At 44.3% G+C, this 25,930-nt stretch overlaps 1 protein-coding gene across 1 annotated transcript in view; it reads right to left on the minus strand.

Moving 5' to 3' along the window:
- Positions 1 to 25,930, minus strand: part of RYR3 (ryanodine receptor 3) — a 373,605-nt gene that overhangs the window by 46,888 nt on the left and 300,787 nt on the right. The window contains exons 66-74 of the mRNA XM_077771636.1: positions 23,060 to 23,380; positions 20,503 to 20,743; positions 12,858 to 12,945; positions 12,659 to 12,751; positions 8,398 to 8,412; positions 5,527 to 5,697; positions 4,732 to 4,791; positions 3,232 to 3,363; positions 2,347 to 2,459 (exon numbers count right to left, since the gene is read on the minus strand). Of these exons, the coding sequence (XP_077627762.1) occupies positions 2,347 to 2,459; positions 3,232 to 3,363; positions 4,732 to 4,791; positions 5,527 to 5,697; positions 8,398 to 8,412; positions 12,659 to 12,751; positions 12,858 to 12,945; positions 20,503 to 20,743; positions 23,060 to 23,380 (1,234 nt within the window). The remainder of the gene's footprint in view (positions 1 to 2,346; positions 2,460 to 3,231; positions 3,364 to 4,731; positions 4,792 to 5,526; positions 5,698 to 8,397; positions 8,413 to 12,658; positions 12,752 to 12,857; positions 12,946 to 20,502; positions 20,744 to 23,059; positions 23,381 to 25,930) is intronic.

A 25,930-nucleotide genomic window follows, 5' to 3' on the forward strand; every position in this document is an offset into this window, starting at 1 on the left:
TTTATTGGGTCTCCAAGGAATGACACCTCCAAGGTGCTCCAGTGTTTATTAGGAAGGCAAGCCTTGGGTGTAATGTGCTTTACAGCACAACTTCTGCGTGCCTCATGGATTCTGGTGGTGGCCCTGAAACACTGAGTAACTGTCAAGAGCCACCCACTCTCTAAGCCAGGACTGAGTCCTGGGAATGTAGCACTGAATAGCAGCTAACTGATTACCAGACGTGAGGATAGTGGTGAGGAGGGAAGGAGTAAAAAGTAAGATACAGATCAACATCAGAGTCATCTATATTTGGCCATGGTTTCTGGTAGAACACAGCCCTTGCTGTCTTTCCTCAAATTCTGACCAATCAGACTTCTTTTTAAAAATTGTACAAATTTGTGTTTTCATGGTAATGTTAAATCATGGTCACGAAAGGAGGAGTGTGCAGAAAATGAGCAGGTCTCTCCACAGGTTACATTACCATTAAAATGGGTATAAGCCTGTCATACTGAGTTTTTTCATTAACCTTTTCCAGCCAAACCCGTTGAAAGGTGATCAGGAAGAAATTGTTAATTTTGTGTCTGGAGAAAAGCACACAGGTTGTCGTTTAAAAACTAACATCAGAGAAACAATTTTCACATAATAAAATAAATCCCTTTAGCCCTTCCATTTGGAAGACTCCATACAGTTTAGATCATGACAAGATGGAGAAAGAAGTGGTCTCCACCATCAGCTTCTTAGTTTTTATTATTGTTGTTATAAAATCTACCTACAATCCTCCATGCTAGGGAGAAATCCGGGGCAAGCTCTCTAAAAACCTGGGTTAGGGATGGGCCTGGTCACATTTCATTAAAGACACAGTAAATTCCTGGACTTACTGTTGCCCATACAGAGGGAGAGTTGCTGAAGGAGCAACCAAAACATAAGAGATGGTACAAACATTTTCAATGGATTTAGGGAAAAATGCTTGTTTTGTGAGATGTAATTTTTTGCCTGGCTGGCCCTGGAGACATGTGCTGAGAGCAGAGCTCTTATGGGGGCCCAATTAACACATTAGACATGGGCCTCTACCAGAGAGGAAAGCCAATGCCTTTTGATACTTCACCACTTCTAAGGAAAGAGACAAAAATCCTGTACATTTCTGTTCTCTCTACTGGGCTATGAATTTCACTTTTATGCCAGGACTTTAGCGGCCTTCATACCCATGACTATTTGACTTAATTTTTCAGCTTCTGATTCATGATTCTACTTGATTCTACCTCATCCTTTTCTGAAGACACTAGTCTGTTTTCTCAAGAGACCTGTAGGAGCAGGTGTGTGTCTCAGAGGTCATGATTCTTCACTGTCTTCAAAGACCCGAATGGGAAAGCTCAGTGGGCCAGTTGGCTCAAGATAGGGTCACAGGATGAATGATGGCCAAGAAACACAATCTGCTGAAATCAAGTGTCAAGCACAGGAATAGTCTTTTAGCTCATAGTCCAAGGGAACATTTATTTACATGGGATTCAGAAAATGCTTTTCCAAGCCAGTTTATTTCTCCTGACCAGGTGAGGATGGTTCCTATTGATTTGAAAGCTGATGAAGCAGAGGCAGATCTTCAATCACCAGCTTTGTTTACTGATCACAGGCCCAACCTCATTGATTGCAATCAGTCTGAGGATGGGAGTATTACCACATCACCAATGACACTGAGTCAAGGGTTAGTGGTCAATGTTTGCCCAATCTGCACTGATACTCTGCCCTGTGTGGATAGAGCACATTTCAGAAAAGCCTTCACGTATTTTTGACTGCAGAGTATAGACTAACCACACAGATAAGGGAACATGCCCATAACTGGCCTCTTAGAACATCTTTAGCCAGTGCCCTTCTTCATCTTAAAAGTAAATATACCGTGCTCAAGGATTCTCAAGTTACATTTCTGTAGCTGATGAGGAAACAAAGTAATGTGGGGGCCATCCAAGTACCTTGGCATACAAATACTCTTTGATCTGTTGATGAAATTCTGGGTAAAGCATTTTAGAGACAGTTCTTTTTCCAGGGTTCCTTTAGATCCTCACGAAGAATCCCACCTCAGTAAAACTAAGAGCGTCCATATGGTAACTGGGCTGACTTTCAGATGTAAACTGGTGAGTGAAGGCAGGCATGGGGTACAAGGGAATTCCATCTGTTTTCAGTTTTTCTGCTTACCTTGACTGCCTTAGTAGGTCATTATACTACATGCAGACTGTAATGGCACCATCAATGGAAAACCTCCATTGGAAACCTCGGATCTTGAGTGTCCATGCCAGAAGAGAGCACAGCTGTGGGGGGGAAACCTTAGTTCCCATCACTGGCTCCCACAGCAGCTGACAATGACAGAATACTTACCTGGGCAGGTTATACAGAGGGGCCATCCGGAAACAGGCCACCACTGCCCGTTTCCGCTGCTTTGATAACAGTTTGTGCCAGACCGCCTTCTTGGACCGCAAAGGCTGTTCCACCTGAGGAGACATCACACGGGTAGGTGCACACCAGGCTAACTGGGTGGCAGGAGGTAGTCACCTATGGCTGAGACTTCCCAACCCCGTAAGAATTTTGATTTCTCAACTGTAGTCAGCTAAAGGTACCCAGCAGCAAATTTATTGTTTATTTATTTTTGATTTATTTATTGTTTTATTTTTATTGCTTATTTATTTTTGAGAGGGAGAGAGAGAGAGAGAGAGAGAATGGGGAAGGGGCAGAGAGAGAGAGAAGGAGACACAGAATCCGTAGCAGGCTACAGGCTCTGAGCTGTCAGCACAGAGCCTGACATGGGGCTCAAACTCAGGAACCATGACCTGAGCTGAAGTCGGATGCTTAATCAAATGAGCCACCCAGGCACCCCTCAGCAGGAAATCATTCAGTTTGTGGAGTTCTTAGGTTTTCTGCCTTATCCTATCTGCTTTTGTATATTTATTGCCTAACAGAAGCCTTACAAATGGGTAGGGGGACTTGAAGGGGTCATTTGCTCTAAAAGCAAAAGTTTGTAAAAAAAAAAAAAAAAGCCGAAAACCAAGCCAAACAAACAAACAAAAAAACACCTTGGAGGGAAAAGCACTGAGAAGTCGGCTACCACCAGGCACCAAGATGCCATCTGGGGGTGAGGCGGGATGATCATTGTCCCTGGGTTTGGGTCTTATGAGAACACTCTTAACTAAGAGCTGAGTGTGGGGGACAGCTTTCCATTCCCCAGGTAATCTTGCTTCCTCAGTCCTCAGGGCAGATGTGCCTTACCTGCTCCAGGTGGAAGACGGCTGCAGAAATTCTCTGTACACGCTCTACAGTCTTTTCTGGATTAGAAGGTTCTTCACTCTTCAAGACATCTTTGTAGAGGTTCAGCTGCCACTTTACTGCTGGGTCATCTGACTGCAAATTGAAGCACACACGAGATGAGCAGTATGCCGTGCACTGAAAAAGCCTGTGCTCATGGTTTCAGTGTAACTGAGACACTTCTATTACTGCTTCTTTCTCATTTTCTCCACCATCTTCATGGGAACATTGTAGATGCTATACAGAAACTTCATATTCTAGCCTGTGTCTCTTAACTCTTATCCTATTTCCTCTGTACTGCATTCCAATTTCCTGAAATCAGTCTTCCATTTCATGAATTTTCTTCTCAGCTGTGACTAGCCTGTTTTTGACCTATAAATTAGGTTTTTAATTTTAATGAATACTTTTAATTTTTATAATCACAATGTGGCTATTTTCAATCCCATATCTACTCTCCTTAAAAAAAAAAAAGATTAAAGTCCAAGTGTTGCTTTATGGACACCATAGCTATCTTTAGCTCTTTAAATATTTCAACCACACTTATTGTTAAATCTTTCTGCAGTTCCTTAAGCTTGAATTCTTCCCTTGGTTGCATCTACTGATTCTCTAATGGTGGTAAATTTCCTTCCATGCTTTTTTTTGTTTGTTTAAACATGAACTTGTCTTCAGATGGGGTTTTATTTTTTGGCATGTCAGCCCATATTCTAAGAGGTGGAGAGTCTCCAAGTGGTTTTATGGCTGTCTCTAATAGGTGATTTATAGGTAAGGTTTAAGGCTAATTTTACAGAAGTTTCTTGCTCTGCATTTGTGCACAGCATGGGTAAGGTCTCATACTCCTCGTTTAAGGTTATTAAAAACCCCAGCCTCAAAGATACATTTCTGGTTCAGAAAGCTCTATTAGTTTTCCCAATTTCTGTGACTGAGAATGTCTTCTTTATCCTGGCACTTGGGATTTCTTTTTACTGTCTTTTTTTGTAGTGTTTCCCCTGTATCCCCATATGTTAGGGATGGAAAGAAGTGGCTATTTGTGTCAGTCTAATCTTCTGTCTGAGGAAAGAGTTGGTCAGATTCATAGGCCAGAAAAAGAATCTCAAATAGCCTTTAAAATAAAAGTTTTGTTGTTGCTGCAGTTTTTTTGTTTTGGTTTTGGTTTATACCAACTCAGATACAGTTACTTTGTTTCCAAATCTCTAGATCAGGCTGTGCTAAAACTCTACCCTTCCCCCCCAGTCCATTTCACTGTTCAAGAAGCCTCAGAGTCAGTAAATTTTGAGACCTGATATGACCCCCCCCTGCTATGGCTGGATGTTCACACGTGGCAGGTGGGAAGGCATGATCATTAAATGCCTCTNAGAGATTTTTTTTAAAGAACACTTTAGAGAGAACATGAGTAAACTAAATGTGGGGACGGCACCCTACAGCCAGCGGGGAGCCTGAATGAGTTCTGCCTTCCTGCTGCATCACCTTTTCCTGCAGGTGCAAGTTATTCCGTAGATGTTCCTTCACCTCTTCGTCAGTATCCCTCTGTGGAAAGAGACATTCAGTTTTATTCCTAGAAGTCCCTATGGAAATGTAAAGTAGGGTGCAGGGACGTATGGGCAGCAAATGGGTAGTTTTGTGGAGATCTTTTTTTTTTAAGCTTATTTATTGATTTTGAGAGAGAGAGATAAGAGAGAGTGAGCAGGGGAAGCAGAGAGAAAGGGACAGAGAATCCCAAGCAGGCTCTGCACCATCATCGTGGAGCCCAATGCGGAACTCAAACTCACAAGCCCTGAGCTCATGACCTGAGGCAGAAACCAACAGTAGGATGCTTAACTGAGTCACCTAGGCGCCTGGCTGCAATCTTTATTATAAGAACAAAAGAAGAAAAATTACAGACTTTTCCTAAAGGCATGTGCTCTCAAACCAGTTTTTTTTTTCAATTTATTTATTTTTTTATTTTTAGAGAGAGAAAGCAAGCAGAGGGGAGGGGCAGAGGGAGAGAGAGAAATCTTAAGCAAGCTCCATGCTCAGCACAGAGCCTGAGATGGGGCTCAATACCACAGCCCTCAGATCATGACCTGAGCCAAAATCAAAAGTCAGATGCTCAACCCACTGAGCCACCCAGGTGTCCCCAAACCGGTTTTAAAGATGAGAGTGCCTGTGTGCACCTTGGTTTCTGTTCATCTGCCCCCCGAGGAAGGCGGACTAACCCTTTGGGTACTGAGCAGCTACCGCCACCAGTATTCCACACTGAGCCAGAGCTCATGAGGGACTTACATAGCTGTATCGTGATTTTGCAAGGGAGATTAGCTCCTGATCGCCTGGCGTGCACATATTCAAACCAATGGGCAGCATTTTCTTGAGCGCAGCCACGATGAGAGAGGTCTGGATGGAGTACAAGTCTCCTCTCCGCTTGGTCTTCTTCCGTTCCTGGTCCTGTCCTCCAGACTAGGAGATGAGGTTGAAATAAACAGAGGGGCTCAGTGATTCTGAAGGGAACGGCCTTCCCTTGGAGGCAGCCTGCCTCCTTGTGGCCCTGACAGTACAGGGGGCCTCACTACATGTCAAAGCACAGTAAAAAGAGTGTGTGAAAGACGCCCAGGTGGTCATAAAGGACCAGCACTGGTCCTGTGTCCTCTTCCTTGTGCGCATGCTCACAGAACCACGTAAGCGACACACACCACGGACACCCACAGTCTTGGCTCACTTGTTTCTGGGCCCAAATGAACAAATAAACTGGTGTCTTTCCAAAAGAATGATTTGATAACTGATAAAATGACTCCAGAAAAGAATGGAGAATCCTGATGCTGAGGGGATCCATAAACACGTGGAAGACGATCTACGCTGAACTTCCCTGTCGCCAGGGCTGAAGCTAGTGTTTTGGAGCACCATATCCTACTCAACCTCTACCCCGAGGCAGTGCAAATTCTCACCGCCCCAAAGTAGGGCTGCTTTGGGATCTGGCCAGAGAGAGTTTGGAGAAACACCGAAGAAAACAGAACTCCCCCAGTCTGTGAAAGTCCAGCCTTCTTTGCTTAAATCGCCTCATCCCTCACAGGGAGAATCTACCCAGTTCACCCACTGGAGCAATAGGTTTCAGAGTTCAAGGCTCTGCACTGAGGCTCCCAACTGAGAACCCTCAGTGTGGCTGACACATGGCCCTATGGGTAGGCTCAAGGATACAAGCCCTGCAGTGACCAGATTTTTGTGAGGTCGGCCTCCGAAAGAGCACACTGGCCACCTGGTACCTCACTTGCGAGACTGCCTCAGCTGGGTGGGTGCTTAAGTGGAAGTGTGGGGGTGCTGGAGAGCCAGAAGCAGGGACTGGGGAGGGAAAGAGAAATGGCACTCAACGAAGCTTGGCTTTATGAGGCGCCCATGAAATGTGTGCAGAAATGAGGGGGCAGTGCTGTGGTTTTCGAAGACTACAGACACAGGGCTCTGGGAGCAGTGGGAGGCCAGGCGCCACTCCCGGAACTAGCATGTGAGACCTGGAGCTGGAGCAGAATTCATCTTAGGAGGTGCTGGTTTTCTGAGAGAAGAGGAGGCTGAGAATTAATACTGCCTTGGGACTAAGCTCTTTAGTTACTTTTAGAGTGTTAAAGAAGTTCATAATTATTAATGGGCACTCTTAAAATGGATGTGAGTTCCTTCAAGCAGCTTGTGGCGACTGTACCTTCAGGTGGTTACAGGACAGCAACCACAGAGAAGCTCCTGGCCAAGCCAAGCCTAGGCTGGCCAGACACTGCCAGACAATTCTACGGGGTGCAGGGCACCTTGTGGCAGGTGCTCCAAAACAGCAGGTCAGGCCTGGGATGGGAGTGAGAGGGGGTGGTGAGAAATATGAGCAGTGGGGAAGAAATGAGCCTCACAGAAGGAAGGTTCTTGTATTCCAGAACATGGTGGAAAGTGTAAGCTGATTCACACAAAGACCGAAAAGATTTCTATCATTTGCTGAATGCTTGTTAGGTCCCTCACATGTTCTACCATCAGGCATAGAATTCTAACAGTTGTGCCTAAGGCAAAACTCCTGTACAGTCTACATTACCCTTGAACATCATCCATAAAGGAGAGAACCTGTTTTGTATATATAAACTATAAGGTGTCCTGTACATACAGATGTAAAAGGCAAATAGTAACATGCAGATGCAATCAAGTAAATATGCAAAATGTTAACTATGTGGATCTGATACGTGATTCAAATAATTTCTTGCATGCTCTATTTTATTTGGCCAATCTCATGTTTTTCTTATTACAAATGCTGCATGTGTAATGTGACTCCAGTGTGCTCACTACTTAAATAAAGCATTTCTAATCCTTCCAATAACTCTGATACACAAACAAGTCTTTTATATAAGTGAGAACATGATGCTCGGGGAAGTAAGGGGTTTTTCCAAGGTCACACAACAGGTAAGCATCTGAGTCAACATCCAGACCCAAGTCTACCTGGCCATGGCTCCATTTCCCTTCTCTAACCAAGAGCTGGTGACCCAGTTCTTGCACATCTCCCTTTCTCTGTCACAGAGCCTAGGGCAGGGAGTTTGTGACAATGGCAGAAGACATACATTAATGAACAGAGAGAAGTATTTCCAAGTTCTAATCTGTACGGGTCACTGGAAAGTTGTCCCAGGGTTTATTCCACCATATGTACCATTTGTGCAAAAACACATGGTTATCTGATTTCCAATCTTGAAGTTTAGAAAACTCTTTGGATCATGGGAGCCTTGCACAAGGGGCAGAGGGATACAGTGTGAAAGAAACTGGGGCCACTGATTGCACAGAGGACTCTGACCGTGCAAGGCACAGCAGAGGTGTGAGCCTTCTGGGCTCTCACACCCTGTCGGCATCCCTATCTCTGTCAGTGTGCTGGCTGCGGAGTGGGCAGCTGGGGAAGGGAGCAGAGATAGCAAGGAGACCTCGGTTAGGGTGAGGCTTGGCTGGCTTCCCCGGCTTCCCCATTCCAAGGGTGGGTAGGCCTACATTCACTCTTTGACGGGCAGGTGTCTTCCCTGGAGCAGGCCTGGGGGACCTCCAGGTGGGAAGATCCATTCTGTACCACCCCCATGGTGATCACAGTGCAGAGGGTGGCCAGAGCCTGGCACCTCTAATACTAGGACAGAAAAGACACGTCATGCATTTGACCTGTACCTTTACTTGCATGGCCTGTGTGGGAAGACAAAAGAAAAGAAACAAGGAGAAGAGTCAGTCAGTAAAAGCTGGGGTCCAAGGCATAAGGTAGCACATGTTAGTTATAGCTTCTTAGCCCCCATTTGTCAGCCAACACAACAGAAACTCAACAGTTCTGGAAGCCAGTTGAGCATGGCATGAAGAGTGAGCGGGAGGTTAGGATGGAGGTTAATTTGGTCAAGATGACTTACACCCAAACCAAGCAAAATACTCCCAAGTCAAGTTCATCTCGAAGGTTAGTCTCCCTGAGTGTGTGCCACTCAGACCCAGGTGGGCTTCAGGTCTGGCTGCCCACATGAGCCCTGTAGATCTAGAACCTTTCCCCTCCCACCTCCCTCCTTTCACCTGGGTGGGCTGTAGACAATCTGTCATGTAACCAAAGACCCAGTTTTCTTTCGTCCTTCAACCCACCACATTATCACCTCCAGCAGATCTGCGGTGGGGAAAAGAGAAGGAAGAACTGAGCTAAGCGGCAATGTGTGCATTTCCACGAAAAGGAGGTTTGCTATATATAGAAGTACTCTGGGGCGCCTGGGTAGCTCAGTCAGTTAAGCGTCCGACTCTTGATTTTGGCTCAGGTCAGAGCCTGCTTGGGGTTCTCTCTCTCCCTCTGTCTCTGCCCCTTTCCTGCTTGCACATATGCCTGCTCTCTCTCAAAAATAAACAAACATTAAAAAAAAGAAAATGCTTAGAAAGATAAAATAAAAACACGCAAGCCTGCACAATGTGAAGTTCTTATCCCCACTAAAAGGGTAAGGTAAGTAAAGACAAGTCAACCCAAGATTAGATATTAGGAGGAAAGGTAAATTTCCACAAGCCAGTCTGAGAATGAGAAAGCAAGAGAGAGAGAGAAATAAAGGAGGGAAGGTAATGAGAGGAGGGGAGGATGATGGGGGAGGGAAGGGTAGAAAAGAGTAAGGGGGCGGGAAGGCCACCCCACCCAGGGGAGACAGAGAGCTGGAGAGAGATGGAAAGGGGGAACAGTAGGGAGGAGGGGAGAACACGGGAGCTACACAAGAGCAAGGGAATGGAGGCAAAGTGAAAAAGGCGGGTGGTGGAGGGAAGGAGGAGAGATTGGAGTAAGATGCAAACTCACACATGTAAGCCTGAATACCCTTGGAAAAGTCAAAGATAGCCTCTAAACTCTCCCTTGTCATCTTCAATATGCCAAAAGCACACTCATGGGGTGGAGAGGCTTTAAACAATGAGGCACTCTCATATCTCCTGCCTTCCAACCTTTTTTTTTTTTACTCATAATCTTGGTCAAGAGATCGGCATTTCTTGGGCTAAACATGTTCTAACTTACCATTCCCCTCTGAGGAAGCTGCTGCCATTTTTCCAGAAAACAAAATAAGTTTAGGAACAAAACAAAACAAAAGACCACTTGCTCAGCTTAGTTACATTTAGCTTAACACATATTTGCAAACTGGTGTTATATAAAGAAAATATACAATGAGCTCTCCAACCTGCTTTCGCTGCCAGCAAAAGAACATGTCTTTGAACCAATCTTCAATTAACCAATTATACATAGTGTGGCCCACCGTATATTTTGTTTCTGCCTCCCTTCTATTTGCAATGGCATGTGAAGTGCATGTAGGCATGCAGCATTCGAGTACACAGATCTTTGCAAACAACCGCCATGTGCACCAAGGTCAAGTTCATTTATACAACACCAGCATTCAGTTAAGAGTGGAGAGAAAAGCCAGCACAGGTGACCATTCAGATTAGGTAGCAGAGAGAACGTCTACTTTCAGGGAGAAAAAGGCGATGGAGATTGAACTGAAAGTAAGAATACTTCCTCCCCATTCTCTCAGTTAGGTAGTTCTGCACCCAAACAATACCAGAAATGCCTAGGAGTTGTAGTTTATTGGAGGCATGGTATCTCTCCATCTGAAGGAATGTGCTGCATTTATCTCTACCCTAGAGATGCAGTTTTAAACTGACTTTTAAACATAGCATCATGGTAGAGCTGGGAGGAGTCAGGTAGTAAGCTCAAGCCCATTCCACAGACTGCTAAACTGGGGTCCAGAAGAGTGACATGCATGATGCAAGGCCATACCTTTAGTCAACAGCTGGGCCAAGGATGGGACTTAGCTTCCTTTCTGTCTCTAGTCCTACTTACTACTACACTTTGTGTCTCAACTGAGGCAACAGGATCAATAGGAATATTTGTTACCCTGAGGAGCACGGTAAATGTTATGTAGCACCTGGGGTCCATCCTCACATTCATCACACTGTAAAGTGGACCCTTTTCCACGTAGCTCAGGAAAAACTGACATCCAAGGTCAAGGGCAATGAAATGAAAGTGTTCACTCCTCTAAATGAACCTCACCAAAGATGCACAGATTCTGAATATGACCAATCCTCTGACAAGACAAACATGCCCTTTTCCTTATTCGGCAATATGAAGGATCAGAATTTCTGGTTAGTCTATTAGTAGGTTAGTTTTGCAATGTCATCCTCTGTCACCTCATCTCTTCCCAAGTGTAAACCTAAGGACCCTAAGTAACCACTCATCACTGGAGCATTGAGAGGTCTTTGCCATTTCTGCTCACCTGGGATCCAAATCCTTATACCAGAGTCATTTCCATTGCTTTGCTGCCATCCTCTGACAGTAACAATGGATGCCAGCTGGTTCAGCCTGAGCCTGTGGGTCTACCCCAAGGTGAAGGTACCATAAATCTCTCTGGGGTATATTGACTTTCTGTAGGTGGATGGAGCCAAAGCAGAGCCAAAGATGGCTGTCAGAAGACTCTTTAGAGGAGAATTTAAGATAAATGTCCAAGGATCAGGAGTCTGAAAAATCCTATCTTTGTGTATCTCACATGAGCAGCAGATACATTTGTCAGAAGTTGAAAGCAAAATGAAGTTTGGAAAGCAAATAAAAATCATCTAAAGCACAAAAGGATCCACCTTATGTAAGGTTCCTTTGCAGCAAAGATTCCTCTTGAATATGAATATATACTTCTGATTTCTCTACCTCATATACGCAGTTTTGTTTGTCAAACTTTATTAAGCAGTGTATACCAGATTCTAAAGTCTAAGCGTCAATTTTTGGATGCTGGAAGAAGTGTGAGTGTCAATGCAGCTAAAAGATAGAAGGGTTGGAAAGTTCAGAGAGACTGCAGCTGACCAGAGCTAGGCACACGTGTTGAAGTTTTAGGCGCTCGTTTTCATTTTTGGTTTTTATACCGGCCCCTTGTCTGCAGCCTCACATACACAGGTCTTCATCCCAAATGGTTATTTGGAAAGATGCTCCAAAGGCTTTGCTATAAACCCAAGACTGTCATCTTTCCAGAACTGATTTTTACTTCTGAGGGGTCCCCATGCACACTCCACCTGCAGGTTCCTCAAAGGCAGCACTGTACCAGCAATGAGAGAGACGCATTCTCAGGTATTACATGTCACTCATACTTGACATATACAGTCAGCCCTCATTGAGGCACACTTCTCTAGGGAACAGAGTCAACAGTAAGCCATAACAGCTGGTAACAAAACATCACATTGCATGTATGGATTTACAGCTGAAGGAGCGTGTCTGAGAATGCTTTACAAACAAAATAGCAAAGCCTGCCTTTGCAGAGCTGACTCAAGAGAAGCTGGGAGGCCAGGCCCCACTCCTCTATTCCTGCTACATCCCTCCCTAGAATCTACTCTTTTTCTCAGATACCCGGTATGCCCTCTTTTAAACATTTCCTGCAGGGAATGGACAAATGTTTGGGTTTCTGAATGCAACCCACATGGAAAATAAACAGAAGGCATTAAGAGGTCAGCACAACTGAAATCAAACAGCCACTGGAAGCTCCAGAGAGGAGGAAAACAAGCTTACTGTGGAAACAAGTGCTAAGGAAATCTTCAAAGCAAGGTGATTTCCTCATAGCAAATCAAACGGTGGCTCTGGGCATGTGCAGTTTGGCAGCTTCACCACACAGGAAGTAGTTCTATTTTCAAACAACTAACAGCAACTTTGGTGTTGGAGACCTCTCGAATGCCTTAGACAAGCCTTGAAACTTAAACTTTCTGACACAGAAGCAACTATTTGCTCATAAAATGTGATGACCATGCTTATTTGAGAGCAGTGACTTCTGGCTCATTCTCAAAGAAACAACAGTAGAGACTGTTGGTTTTTGTGGTTTGACGGAAACTAATCCCTTCATACATCCAAGATACATAGCTTAGGTCAAGATCAAAGAGGCTTTGGAACGGATTTCTATGGACTTACTTTTGACATCTTGCTTTTGCTGTCTCCAGTTAAAAATGCCAAATTATTAATTTCATTCTGAATCACAAAATTTTGCTCTTCCCTCTTGAAGTTCTAAGTGGGGGGGGGGGGGAATAAAAAAGCCAACGTTACAAGAATGTTTTCTGACATCTGTACCTTTCATAGCCATCTCTAAATCCAGGGCCCACATGTTCCTTACGTGAGATTTGCACCACAGGATGAAGACCTCTGCCACCATGCGGAAGAGCTGGTCAGAATCAGCATCAGGACTTTTGAGCCAGTTTGATCTGAAGTGAAAAGAAATCCATATGCATATGAAATTCAGTAATGAGTAAAAGAGTCACACTAAAAATTCTATCAACTTTGGGTGCATATGCTTATCCAGATAAAACTACATTTCCACCTGGAGGCAATCTTCAGAGAGACTAAATATCAGCACACTCCTTACATGCTTGTAGGCATGTAACTGTAGATATTGCTGAAGGACTTACAATAATCATTTCCATCTTACCAAAGGATTCAAGGATTATTTTAGCAAACAGATGTCAGAGAACAACACTTCCTTTTTGGCAAAGGTAGTTTTTATTTTCTTTTTTAAACAGATGAGGTGATTAAGGTTACACACTGTTTTGGACCAGGCCTCCTTTAATCCATGAGGCTAGCAAGACTAGACTTGGTCACTATGACATCTAACCTTGTCATTGGCACTTGTCCTTGTCAAGCCTCTGAAATATGGAGCACTCTAAAATCAGTTAAGGCCTCACAGCTTTTTTCTCAAAGCCAATTTTATGAATGAAATTTGTAAGGCAATATATTTTCCACTGTTACTTTAAGTTTATAGGCAGAGATCATTTTTTATATCATCTGAAATGGTTTAGAAATTCCCTACATATATATATATATACATATATATATATAAAATATAGAACATGTAATGTGTAATGTATATATGAAATTTATATATACTCTTTTCTTTTTCTTTCTTCTTCTTTTTAAAATTAAAAATGAGACCAGGTAAAGAATTTCACAGTGGTAGCAAGAAGGCAAAATTACAGTAGAATTCAGTCATTTCTTAAAAGTTGGCATATCCCTAAGTACCTTACATATTTGAATTAAATTATATTTTGAAAGGGCTGGATATTTCCATTTTCAAATATCGGTGCAGAGTAACACAGAAGTGAAATTGTCTACCGTCTCTTTTTTTTTTTTTTTTTCTTTTATTAAATTTTTAGAGNACCTAGGTGCCCCTACCATCTTTCTTAGGTTAAAGAAAACTGGTTCTCATGAATGGTCTGATAAATCCAATGTCCCTTAGTGCATGCAGAGTAACAGCTATCAAAAGCCAGTTCCCTAAGCCTTGGGACATCACGCTGACTTGCCCTGGGCAGCCTGTACCTTCTGCCCATTCATGGAGAGCACCAGGCGAAAGAAGAAAGGTGAAGACTCATGAGGCCAGGACTGTCTTTGGACACCTCTGTCTTCTCAATTCCTTATTGCCCTGAGTTTCAGCCTCATAGACATTCTTATCTAATTGTTCTTGTGTGCTACGTCAACTAGTCTTTCCTGTACATGGCAGACACTACAGGTTGCCTACCCAATACTCATTCTCCTCTTCTTCCTGAGGAACAAAAGCCCATTTTATTCAGGGTGGGACTGTGCCCTGCTGAAGACCACATTACCCAGCCTCCTTTGAGGGATAGCTATGTAACTAAGTTCTGATCAAAGACACGGAAGTGGTAATTGTTGGATGGACCTTCTGGAAAAGTTCTCTAAAACTGCGGCAGATAGCTGAGGATTCCCTTTGCCTTCCCCCTATTGCTTTCATACTTCCTATCTGGAATGAAAATATGATGGCTTGAACTCTCATTGGCACATGGCAACATAAAGTAACTTCTAAGATGGAAGCCAATGTTAAGGATGGAAAGACAGAGGAGTTAGGCTCTCTAGTGAGGAGCAATTGTACTGGCCCTGGATTGGGTATCTTTGGACTTCTTTTATGTGTGGAGAGTTAACTTCTAATTTCTCTAACCCACTGTAATCAGGTATCCATTATTAGGAACGAAATGCAACCCAAACTTGAGGCTTGAGATTTTTAATGCTTTTTGATTTCATTCATACTAAATTTTCAGGAGTGCTTTTTCAGGATCAAGTGCCAAATTTTGTCAGAGCTGCCAGCTGTTCATTCCTTGAAAAGAGCTTTGTAAGTGTGCCCTATGCCCTGAGTGGGAAGAGGTGAGGGGTCACATTCTATCCTGCCAAGGAAAAGTACAGCCACAGGGCATATGAGCAGCAGGGGCTCTGAAAACCGGCAAGGTCAACGTTTCCTCACAGGAGACAGAAAAGGATGCTGATCTCTTTGCCTTTATATAGGAATGCAGTTTCAAGTGAATGAATTTTGTTTTAATACTCTTCTTCTTCTAGGAGGGAAATCTTCACTCTTTATTTTTAGTGAGGTCCCTCCTTCAGGTTCAGAGTGGTAGGTGTGAATGAAGAATACCTCATCACCTGTTTCCCCAGGCACACAAACTCTCTACCTCTCTCAAATCAGATGAAGATGGTCCTCACAGGTGAATAGAAGATCCTGACCTCACCTCTCCTATTTTCCCTTATCCTTTCTGCCTCTATATGAGGCAATCAGATTCATCTCTTGCCTGCTCCCAGTCTCCCAGAATCCAGGTCTCTTTCCATATCCAGACACTTGATCCTTTCGGAGGTACTATACTGATATCTGGGTCTTTTCTTTTCTTTTTTTTTTTAATCATCCACACTGCGGGGTGCCAAGAGGCAGTTGGAAAAATGCAAGGCTGTAGGTGGCAAAGAAGATTGGTTTTAGAGGTAATGATCTGCGGGGGATGATGACTGAAGCAACCCAAATGGATGAAATTACTGACCCTGTTAACAGAAAACAAGAAGAGCAGAATAAAATCTTGGATGACTGCAAGAGCAAAGAGTTAAATTTTCACTTTCAAATTGACAAGTTTTCAGATTTTCGAAGAAAGTAAAGCCAGTTATCAAGCTTTGAAAGAAAGCAGAGCCATGCTCCCACGTTCATGGTCAAGTTGTCTGAGCTAGAGCTAAGAGCTTATCTCAACCTTGTTTCTAAGCCTCCTGCAGAGGACACAGCCCGAGGCAGTCACTGCACAGCATTTACTCAGATACTCTTCGGTAGTCTGCAAGATGGGGTTTCACTCCAAATCACACTGTTTAAAGTTGTTCATTTCTGTATTCTTAGTGTTCCTGGTTGCCAGAAAGGAGGCCAAGAAGCCACTGCCTCTGGAAGAGATCTGTTTAACCTGTGCTGACATATGTCCTGCACGAAGAGATAACAGCTGATTTGCCCAGCTCTGACCACACTGCACCCAGAATTCTTGCTCATGCTGTGTAAGCTTTGGATTGAACACTGACCGATGGAAGCTTCTGTTCAGAACAGTGTTCCAAATGGCAGAGAAACTTGAAACATGACTGGGCTGAAGGAAGTACAAAGGCTTAATATGATGAGGAAGAACAGGGAGGGGGACAGGACAAGATGGCTCTCTTCAATATTTAAAGAGGTGACACGAGAGAGACTAAAACATAAAATAAAGGGGGTATTTATTCATCCAGTTACAGGTAAGATGAGGTGACCCTTATTTCTCCTGCCAACTCCACAATCCCATAATTCCAAGCCAGCAATTCTATTGGTGAAGAAAGAACCCAAAGAAGGTAAAGGCATACACCTAAGAAGGAAATATTTCTAAGCTAGGCTCTGGTGGCCATAATGCCTGGTGCTCAGTGAAAAACAGGCTGAAAAGTGGGGATGAATGAATTAATGATGATCTCAAAGACTCTCTGACATTGCCATTTTTAGCAACTGTCAAACACAGTGTAAGGAGAACACACTCTATCTTGAGTCCTAATTGTCAACAGTGACAAATGCAATTAAAGAGCTATTCTAGGAGCAACCTTACTCTGCTTTCATTTTTTGTCTTTGCCTCAAACTCTGACAAATTCCCTCTCTAACTGCTAATGTAATTATACTATTGGAAATGACGAAAATGATGATCCTCAAAGCAGGGTTTCTTTTGCAAGAATAAGGATTCACACAGACAGTTATGGGATTATATTATGAATACAGTATATGTAAGGCATTTGTTTTGAAAGGCTAAATATAAATAATCAATTGTTTTAAATAATAAGCACAATTTGCCTTATAAAATAAATGCTACATGGGCATATCCAGACCTATTACCTGCCCATAAAAGAATGGCTTACAACCCAAAAGTTAGCAATGCTCTCTCAAATATTCCTATGTCCTTTCAATATCTACAACAGAGTATTTTAAATTAAACCCTTTCAGGGGTGCCTGGGTGGTTCAGTCAGATAAGCGTCCGACTTCAGCTCAGGTCATGGTCTCATAGTTGGTGGGTTTGAGCCCCGCGTCGGGTGCTGTGCTGACAGGTCAGAGCCTGGAGCTTGCTTTGGATTCTGTGTCCTCCTCTCTCTCTGCCCCTCCGCTGCCTGTGCTCTCTCTCACTCTCAAAAATGAATAAACATAAAAAAAATAAACCCTTTCAAATTTACATGCTAGGACTTTATATTTGAAGAAGGTGCAGTATAATAAAAAAGACCATTTGGTCCTTGCTCCCCACTAGAATCCATAATCCTTTGTTCTTCTGCTTGCTCAGAGATATTAGCCCCCACCACGTCCTCGCCTTCCTCAACAACCAGCTTAAATTCCATGGTCAGTCATTACAACTGGCCTCTTACACACACCCTCAACTCCCTAACCTGTTTCTCTGTCATACTCACTTTGCAAAACCCCAACCTTGGTTAAATTCAACTCTTCCTACTCTGGGCCTGGCCCTGGAGTGAATTGGCTGGAGAAAAAGGCAACCTGGTGAGAAGTCTCGCTTTAAATTCATGACCACAGATCTCAAGTGGGGCCCTTAATGCTGCCCACCAATCACATGACACTGTTCTGACCCACCTACTCTCCCCCTCTCACTGACTATTGCCTCACACTTTCTCCTTACTCCTCAAACCTCCAAACACCTTCTCCCATCCTCATTCTCAGGCGATGATCCCGCTTCCTACTTTGCTGAGAAAATGGAAGCAATCAGAAGAGGACTGAGAGAGAGAGAGCGAGAGCGAGCGTGTGTCTGTCTGTCTGTCTGCCAGCATCAGCACCCATGCTCTCGGCCACCCTGCTTCTTGCTGTGGATAAACCATCTAATGCTGATCCTTTGCCTGTGCAGAGAACATTGCTTTAGAAATTATCTCTCGCACTCTTACAAGATAAATTTCCTCTTCTCTACTAGATCGTTCCCAGTAGTGAAGAAACAAACTAACAAGTCTCCCATCTTAAAAACTCTTCTCTTGATCCTACTTCTACCTCTAGTTAGCATCCTATTTTTCTGTTCCTCTTTGTAGTAAAATTCTTTGAACAAGCTGTCTGTACTTCTCTCTCCAAGTCTTTTTTCCCCATTTTCTTCCAACTTACTCCAGAGAGGCTTTACCTCATTGCTCCAATGCAACTTCTCTTGTCAAGATCACCAATGACCTTCACTCATCATTCTTCCCTCCCGGAAACCCTCTGTGAAACTGGCACCCAAGACACAACATTCTGTTGGTTTCCTCCTGTCTCATGGGTTGTTCATCCTTAGCCTTTGCCACTGGTTCCTCCTCTTCTGCCTGGCCTCTTGATGTTGGAGAGCACAAGTGCTCAGTCCTTGGAACTCTTCTCTCTCCTCCTCAATCCTTTCTCTCGTCCAGTCTCATGGTTCTCCAATATGCTACTGACTCCCAAATTCCTATGTCTACACCAGAACTCTCTCCTGAACTCTGGACTCTTATATTCAACTGCCCGCTCAACATTTTCATTTTTATATTGAATAGGCAACCCAAGTTTGACATATCCAAAAGGGATTTCCAGATATTCCCCTAAAAAAAAGTCCATAACCACAATCTTCCCCTACTCAACTGCTGGACATTCCATCCTTGAATTTGCAAAGAATAATCTTTGACCCTCCTCTCTTCTCTCATTCCCAATCTGGAAGTCCTAAGGGCTCTACCCAGACCCAGAATCTTCCATCTACTGTCAATCTTTGTTGCTATAACCCTGGCTCCAATGATCAAACTTTCTCCCCCCTCTTTTTACTGTGGTAAAATAGATATAAAATTTGCCATTAGTGACATTTAGTACATTCATAAGGTTGGAAAGCCACTATCATTATCTAGTTTCTTAACATTTTCAGGACTCCAAAAGGAAACCCCAATCCCATTAAGCAGTTGCTTCCTGGTCCCTCCTTCCCCCAGGATCTGGCAACCAACAGCTGGCTCTTGTCTCTAAAGGTCCCACATCAGCTCTTGGCTGGATCACTGTGAACCTCCCAACTGGTCTCCTTACCCCTTATTTGTCTCTATGCCTTGCCACAGTGCTCAAAAAGTGAATCAGATCACATCGCAGAGTAGCTCAAAGTATCCATCAACTTCCCTTCTCATTCAGAGTAAAAGCCAGAGTCTTCACAGTGGCCTCCAAGGGCCTACACTGTTGGCCTCATATTACTTTTCTGACATCTCCCACTGTCCTACTTCTCACTCTCCTCCACCTCAACATACTCCTTCCTCAGGGCTTACTTCACATGTCCCCACTTCCTGGGAATATAACTCTTCTCAGACCTGCAGGATTTCCCACTTCATCTCTCTGCTCAAATATTGCTTTCTCAGTAACATTCTACGTACCTACCAACCTACCTATCATCTGTTTAAAATGTTTGTTTATTTTGAGAGTGAGGGAATGAGAGAGAACACAGCAGTGAGTGGGGGTGGGGCAGAGAGTGAGGGAGAGAGAGAATCCCAAGCAGGCTCCACGCTGTCAGCACAGAGTTTGATGTGGGTCTCGATCTCAGGAACTGTGAGATCATGACCTGAGCTGAAATCAAGAGTTGGATGCTTAACTGACTGAGCCACCCAGGCGCGCCAGTAACATTTTATTTAAAACTGTGACTCCACCCCACCCCGGCACTCCTAATTCTCCTTAACCTTGCTTTGCAGAATTTACTTATCCAAGTAAAGTATACCAGTAAGTATATAAGTACTTATTCTGTTTGCTGTCTGTGTGCCCCACTTTCCTACCAAAATGAAAACCCTTAGGCCAGACATCTTTGTTTTGTTCAATGCCTAGAACAGTGCCTGACACACAGTAATATCTGTTGAATGAATATGTGACAGAACAGCAGAGTGGAAGGGGTGGGTTACTTCTGTCCCTATCTCACCAACTCCCTCTTACCTATGGTAGCATGTCAGGATGGAAGGGGTGGCCATGTCATTGACCATATAGAGTCATTGGCCAAGGAAAGCACTATCCAGAGGTCCTACACCCAGGATTTTCCTTTGGAGGGGTGGGGGTGGGAGAAGGTAGAAGCTGTGACCTCCCTGTCTCACCTGTANATAAGCAAACAGTTGCTGTCTGTGTGCCCCACTTTCCTACCAAAATGAAAACCCTTAGGCCAGACATCTTTGTTTTGTTCAATGCCTAGAACAGTGCCTGACACACAGTAATATCTGTTGAATGAATATGTGACAGAACAGCAGAGTGGAAGGGGTGGGTTACTTCTGTCCCTATCTCACCAACTCCCTCTTACCTATGGTAGCATGTCAGGATGGAAGGGGTGGCCATGTCATTGACCATATAGAGTCATTGGCCAAGGAAAGCACTATCCAGAGGTCCTACACCCAGGATTTTCCTTTGGAGGGGTGGGGGTGGGAGAAGGTAGAAGCTGTGACCTCCCTGTCTCACCTGTAATAACACGACTCCACACCACCTTTCCACTCTGTGGACAGGCTGCCCCAGGTCTCCCACATACCTGTTGTTGTCCACGTAGCGGATTAGCATGGGGTAGAAGGCATAGAGGTCTCTGCAAAGGACCGCAAACTCATCCAGGATGAGGAGCTCTGCCTCCTGAGTGTCCCCTTTGGTGTCGGCCTTCAGCTGCTCCTCCTCCTGCACAGTCTTGACGGCCTTTTTCTTCAGCTTCTCCAGAGTCGGGATGAAGTGGCTTTTCAGCAGGTCGGGCCTGGCTTTGCTGATGATTGGCTGGGCGTACACTGTGTTTGCAAACAAAAAGCCTCCCCCTCATTTCACAAAGTACAACAATTGAGAAAAGGAAAGGAGTGGTTCTGAAAGGGGAGGCTGTGACAATCCATCAACTCAAGACAATCCCTGCACCTTGTTCCCTTCCTTAATGGTCCACTAGGCACGGAGCTCTCAGGAAGCCACAGCTGGGGAATGAAGCCACAGGACAAGGTCGCTATGCCTGTTCTGCTTGTCCAGGCCACAGGGAGCCCCTGCCATCCCTGACCTCCTCAGGCATGCCTGCTGTTTGCCACACCTCTTAGCTTCTCATCATAGTCTTAGCATGTTCATCCTGGTTTGGGCTTACTAGAGAGATTATCAATCCCTTGAAAGGAGCCTTTTCCCTCTAATAACCAACCAGCTCTGTCTGTGCTGAGCCAAGAGTAGATACTCCATGCTATGCTTTCTGGTTATCTTATAGAAAAAACTGCCGTTAAAAATATATTAACCCAACCATAGTTCTCAGTCCCCAATGCTTGAGAACTGCCACCTCACTGCCTGGGGGGTCCTCTGTGTCCTGAGGAAGCTAGATCAACTATTATCGGGTATGATGAACTGAGAGGCTGGGGTGGCCACCAGAAGTCAAAGACAGAACACAGCAATCAGTGGAACTTGGGACTGTGATTCTGGGCCTTGCAAAGAGCAAGATAAAACCTATGTGTCTTACCCTATTTCTTAAAATGGAATATCCCCTTGGTCCAATTCATCATAAAGATCAGAATCAGAGTAATTATAAAAAAATAAGTGAAATACAATTAATGAAAGTCAAGAACCATGCCAATGTGGATGGTGTATGTTTTGTATATTTCAAAAGTTGTAAGTTTCTGTAGCTTAGGGCATTTCAATCAGAAATAACATACATTCTGGCACTTTTTCTTTTAAATCTTACTGCCTTATTTTTTATATTCACCAAAGTGACCATTGCAGAAAGAGGAGGCGAAGGCAACTTTCTTCTGAGGTGCATTAACCAAGAAGCTGAAACTCAGCGCTATGAAAACCTTCACAGTTTATGCCTTGCCCCACCCAGAGAGTTACTTCTGCTTTGGACCTGTAATCAGAATGGCTATTCCAGGTGTAGGTGAGTTGGGGTTACAACTTAAAATCGCCCTTTTTGGGGGGCACCAGCAATTAAGTGGCCGGAGATATGGATATAAGAGGTGGAATAATAGGTCAAGTTCAATTGCCCCTTGTGGTGTGACATCTTTCCTCTCTGCACCTCTAGGGAGCTGAGGGAGCCTGTCCTTTCCACTTCCTTCTGTCCCTGAATCCTTCATGAAATACAAATTAGAGCTTCTCACCAAAGAACCTTAGGGTTGGCAACAATCTTGGGCTAATGGGTCAGAAAGGAACCTCAACTTTATTTACTCCTGTGTTCACAGAGCCCTATACCATCTAGTAGCTATGGGCACCCTTAATATTGATAATTCTGATCTTGGTTCATTTCAGAGACAGGAAGTGGGTAGGGACTTTTCTTCCTTGGTCTCTCAGGAATACCTTCTCATTTGCCCAGTCTAGGGTTGGCTAGGGTTGGGCTAATAGCCTCGTTTGACCTAGTCACTGTGTTTCCTGGTCCAGGGGATAGCATAGGTGAAAACACCACTATGGAGCTGTCTACACTGTAGGTTGGTTAAAGGCAATGGCTTCCCCTTGGCTTCTGTCTCCTCGGAGCGGACATAGAAGACACTAAATATTCATGGTTTCCTGACTGTGGGACATAACTTTCCTTTTTTTTTGAGGTTGCTTTAGGAACAGAAAATCAGCTAACAAAATTCATTAAGAGCCTATTGCATGCAAGGACTTCTAGAGGGACACAGAAATAATAAACAAAAATCCCAAAGTGATGCTGCCGTGAAGCTAAACTAGAGAAAGTCTTAGAAAGCATAACGTGAAATACAAAAGCTAGCAATCTGAGTACAGCTCAGAGGGGAGTGAATTTTCTACATGTAAAAAACACACAGGATCATTTACCAGGAAAATATACACAATTATTACTGTAAGAGCAAATGGGATTCTTAAGTACCAAAAGCAAATAAAGCAATGAACATGGGAGTCAGGCAGAGTGTATCGGGAAGGGCTTCCTGGAGATTTGAGGGACCTGGCTTAGGTGAGGAGTGGACAAGAGGCATTTGCTCCAGGAAGCTCTCCAGGGGAAAACCTTTTTACTGTTAAATAACTAAGATGGGGAGGGAGACTAGTTTAAAGATGGACTGAGAAATGCAAAGAGAACACAGGCTTCCTGGCCTTGGGCGGGGACAAAGGGCAGCAGGGAAAAGAGCCATGCATGGTACCTGCGATACGCTTCATCCAGGACGCCTCGTCGATGCCCAGGTTGTTGTTGATGATTTTCAGAATGTTCCCCAGGATGACACTGAGGTGTTCAGAGGTGACCTTGGTGCACCAGGGCCCTGTGCTGGGGGGGAGGTGCTCTGGCCCCCGCTCCCACCAGTAGGACAGGTAGTTGCAGAGCATGGGCAAGATCACCTCGATGACATGGGGCATCTCCGTGTACCGGGCCCCTGACTCGGCCAGGTCGCTGATTTCCTTCATCAGGCCCTCCAGCTGAGGGATGTCAGGACACATCTCTTCCACTGTGTCTGGCATCCCCAGAACTGACCAAGAGGGTACAGGAAGAATACAGGGACAGTAATTCAAAAGTACAAATAATGCAACTTTCCCTGTCTCTCCCACCCTTCCTTTGGTCTTTAGACATTAAGTTTCCACCCGCGAGCTCCAGATGAGTGAGCAATGGATATGGGGAAATTTCTCTCCTCTAGGTGTTTGTGTAAAGATGGCAGCTTCCAGAGGCTGGAGTACCTTCCTGGATAGAACACTTTAATTTAATGCCAAAGGAGCATCGCAGAGATAGTTGAGGGACATTTCCTAGGACTTCTCTGAGATAAAGTCAGTCTCTTGACTTCTCCCTCTCTTCCCTGCTGCATGCAAAGCACAAAAGGCGATACTAGAAGGAAAAAAAAGCAGCTAATCTGTGTTTAGTTGAAAACCTGTAGTTCAGTCACTTGGATCTCTGTACTGGTTAGAAAAGGAAAAGAAACCCCTCTCATTAAATATTCCTTCAGTTGGACTGGAACAAAATTATTTTTCATAAAGGTTGAAATTTGGCGGGGGAGAGGGGATTGTATTTGCATTAATTTATGCATTTACAACATAAGTTATGGATGACCTGTGCCAAGACTTCCTGCCACTCACTTAAACCTTTTTGTTTCTGAAGGCTTCTGTGTGAGGAAGAGTGAGGAAGCCCCATCTATTCCTGACACTGAAGACTGCGGTCACTTCACTGAATGCGGACAGACAGGATGAGGCGGCAACAGATGGAGATCAATGTGAAACCGAGGATGGCTGTCAGATGCAAGAATCACACGCAGAAGCAGCCAGGGGGTATCCATCCTGTTCCACAGGACAGACAAGGAGGAGAGACCAGAAGCATCCTGAGGTTCCTGACAGGTGAGAAGATTAACAGGGACTCTAGAAGAAGCGCAAGCCCAAAGCTCTGTCTCCTCCCCTGCCCCCATCTGCCTGTGTCACCTGGACCCAGGACCCAGGCCCTGTGTAGACTCTCCCCACAGACCAAACTCCTCACACTGCGGCCAGAGCCTCAGGCACCACAGGGGCGGGGGGAGTCTGAGAAGCCACAGGAAAATGTGGAGCACTTTTCTGGAACATCCAGTTCCGTTAGATGACTTGAGGAAATTACTTTTGATGCTTGGAGAAAAATGCAAAGTTCTCACGAATTTCAAAGGACAAAGTAGAAGACTTCAAGTAAAATTTTATCTTTTGTGAATTATGCCTGCAGGCCCTTTGCCATTGGGGTTACCGCTGGCTAGAAATCTCCCTTTTCCAGCATTTAGGAACAGAGGAACTGAAGGGTTAAAGAAGAAGAGAGGTCAAATTTGTCAAAAGACAAATTCTGTGGCCTTCAGACATACTGGTCAGTTGCAAGGAACCATTTTGATTTCTCCTTTGAGTGTACTTCCTGGAGCAGAGTTACGGGACAGTGCTGGCTATCGCTGGAGACTATGAATCTGTAGCTGAGACCAAGTCTACTGGATGGCATGGACGCTTGCAAAGCAAATTATGTTCAGGAGCCTCCCTGCTGTGGAGCAGGCCCCGTGAGGTCCTAACACTCTGCCTACTAAGGACTTTCTGCTGCTGTCACTGTGGCTAGCGATCTCTCTTCCTTGGAAGTCATAAGTGGACCAATGTCCTTTAAAATCCAGACAATTCAGGACCCCTGGGGGCTCAGTGATTAAGCCTCTGACTCTTGATTTCGACTCAGGTCATGATCCCATGGTTCCTGGGATGCAGCCCCGTGTAGGGTTGCATGCTGACAGTGCAGAGCCTGCTTGGGATCCTCTCTCTCCCTCTCTCTGCCCCCCCTACTTGCATTTGCCTGTTTGCTTTCTCAAAGTAAATAAGTATTAAAAAATTTAAAAAAGAAATGCAGACACTTCAAAAGCATTAGTAGCATCAAAGCCAGAGAATGTGAAACTCCTGTGATTTACAAGGGAAGGGAATTTTAAGAGTCAGACATGGTTTACTGCCAATGTGAGTCACGTGCAGAGAAGACGACTAGCCTGTGTACCTTGCATCGGAACAGGCATGAGGAGCGACATCAACATGGGGTATGGAGGACCCTCACAAAGTAATTTTACTTATACAAGAAGTTAGAGACCGAGAAATCGAGCTTTTTATCTTGAAACTCTGCATACAGAACAATGCCAACTGCCATGGATGCAAGTGAAGTTTACAACTGTTGGCTGTAAAATTATAATGAAGGCAGCTCAGGTGTGTGTTTAAATGTCACACAGACAATACATCACCACGGACACTTTTTTCCCCTACCTAAGAAAAGAGTTGCTTGAAGGTGCTGCACTGGCATCATTATAATGACCTTTAAAAGTTATTTATGTGTAATTGGTATCTAGTGAAAAAAACATTTGTGATTCAGATGGTGTTTTATACTTCAAATGCCACATAACAAACCCAGAGAATGAATGCTGCTGAAAAACAGCCTCAGCTGGGTCCTATTAGAATCAGACACAAGGGGCGCCTGGGTGGCTCAGTCAGCTAAGCGTCCGACTGACTCTTAGTTTTGGCTCAGGTCATGATTTCACGGTTTGTGAGTTCAAGCCCTGCATCGG

This window comes from Crocuta crocuta, unplaced genomic scaffold (assembly GCF_008692635.1).
Source record: "Crocuta crocuta isolate KB4526 unplaced genomic scaffold, BGI_CrCroc_1.0 scaffold156, whole genome shotgun sequence".
Taxonomy (NCBI): Eukaryota; Metazoa; Chordata; class Mammalia; order Carnivora; family Hyaenidae; genus Crocuta; species Crocuta crocuta.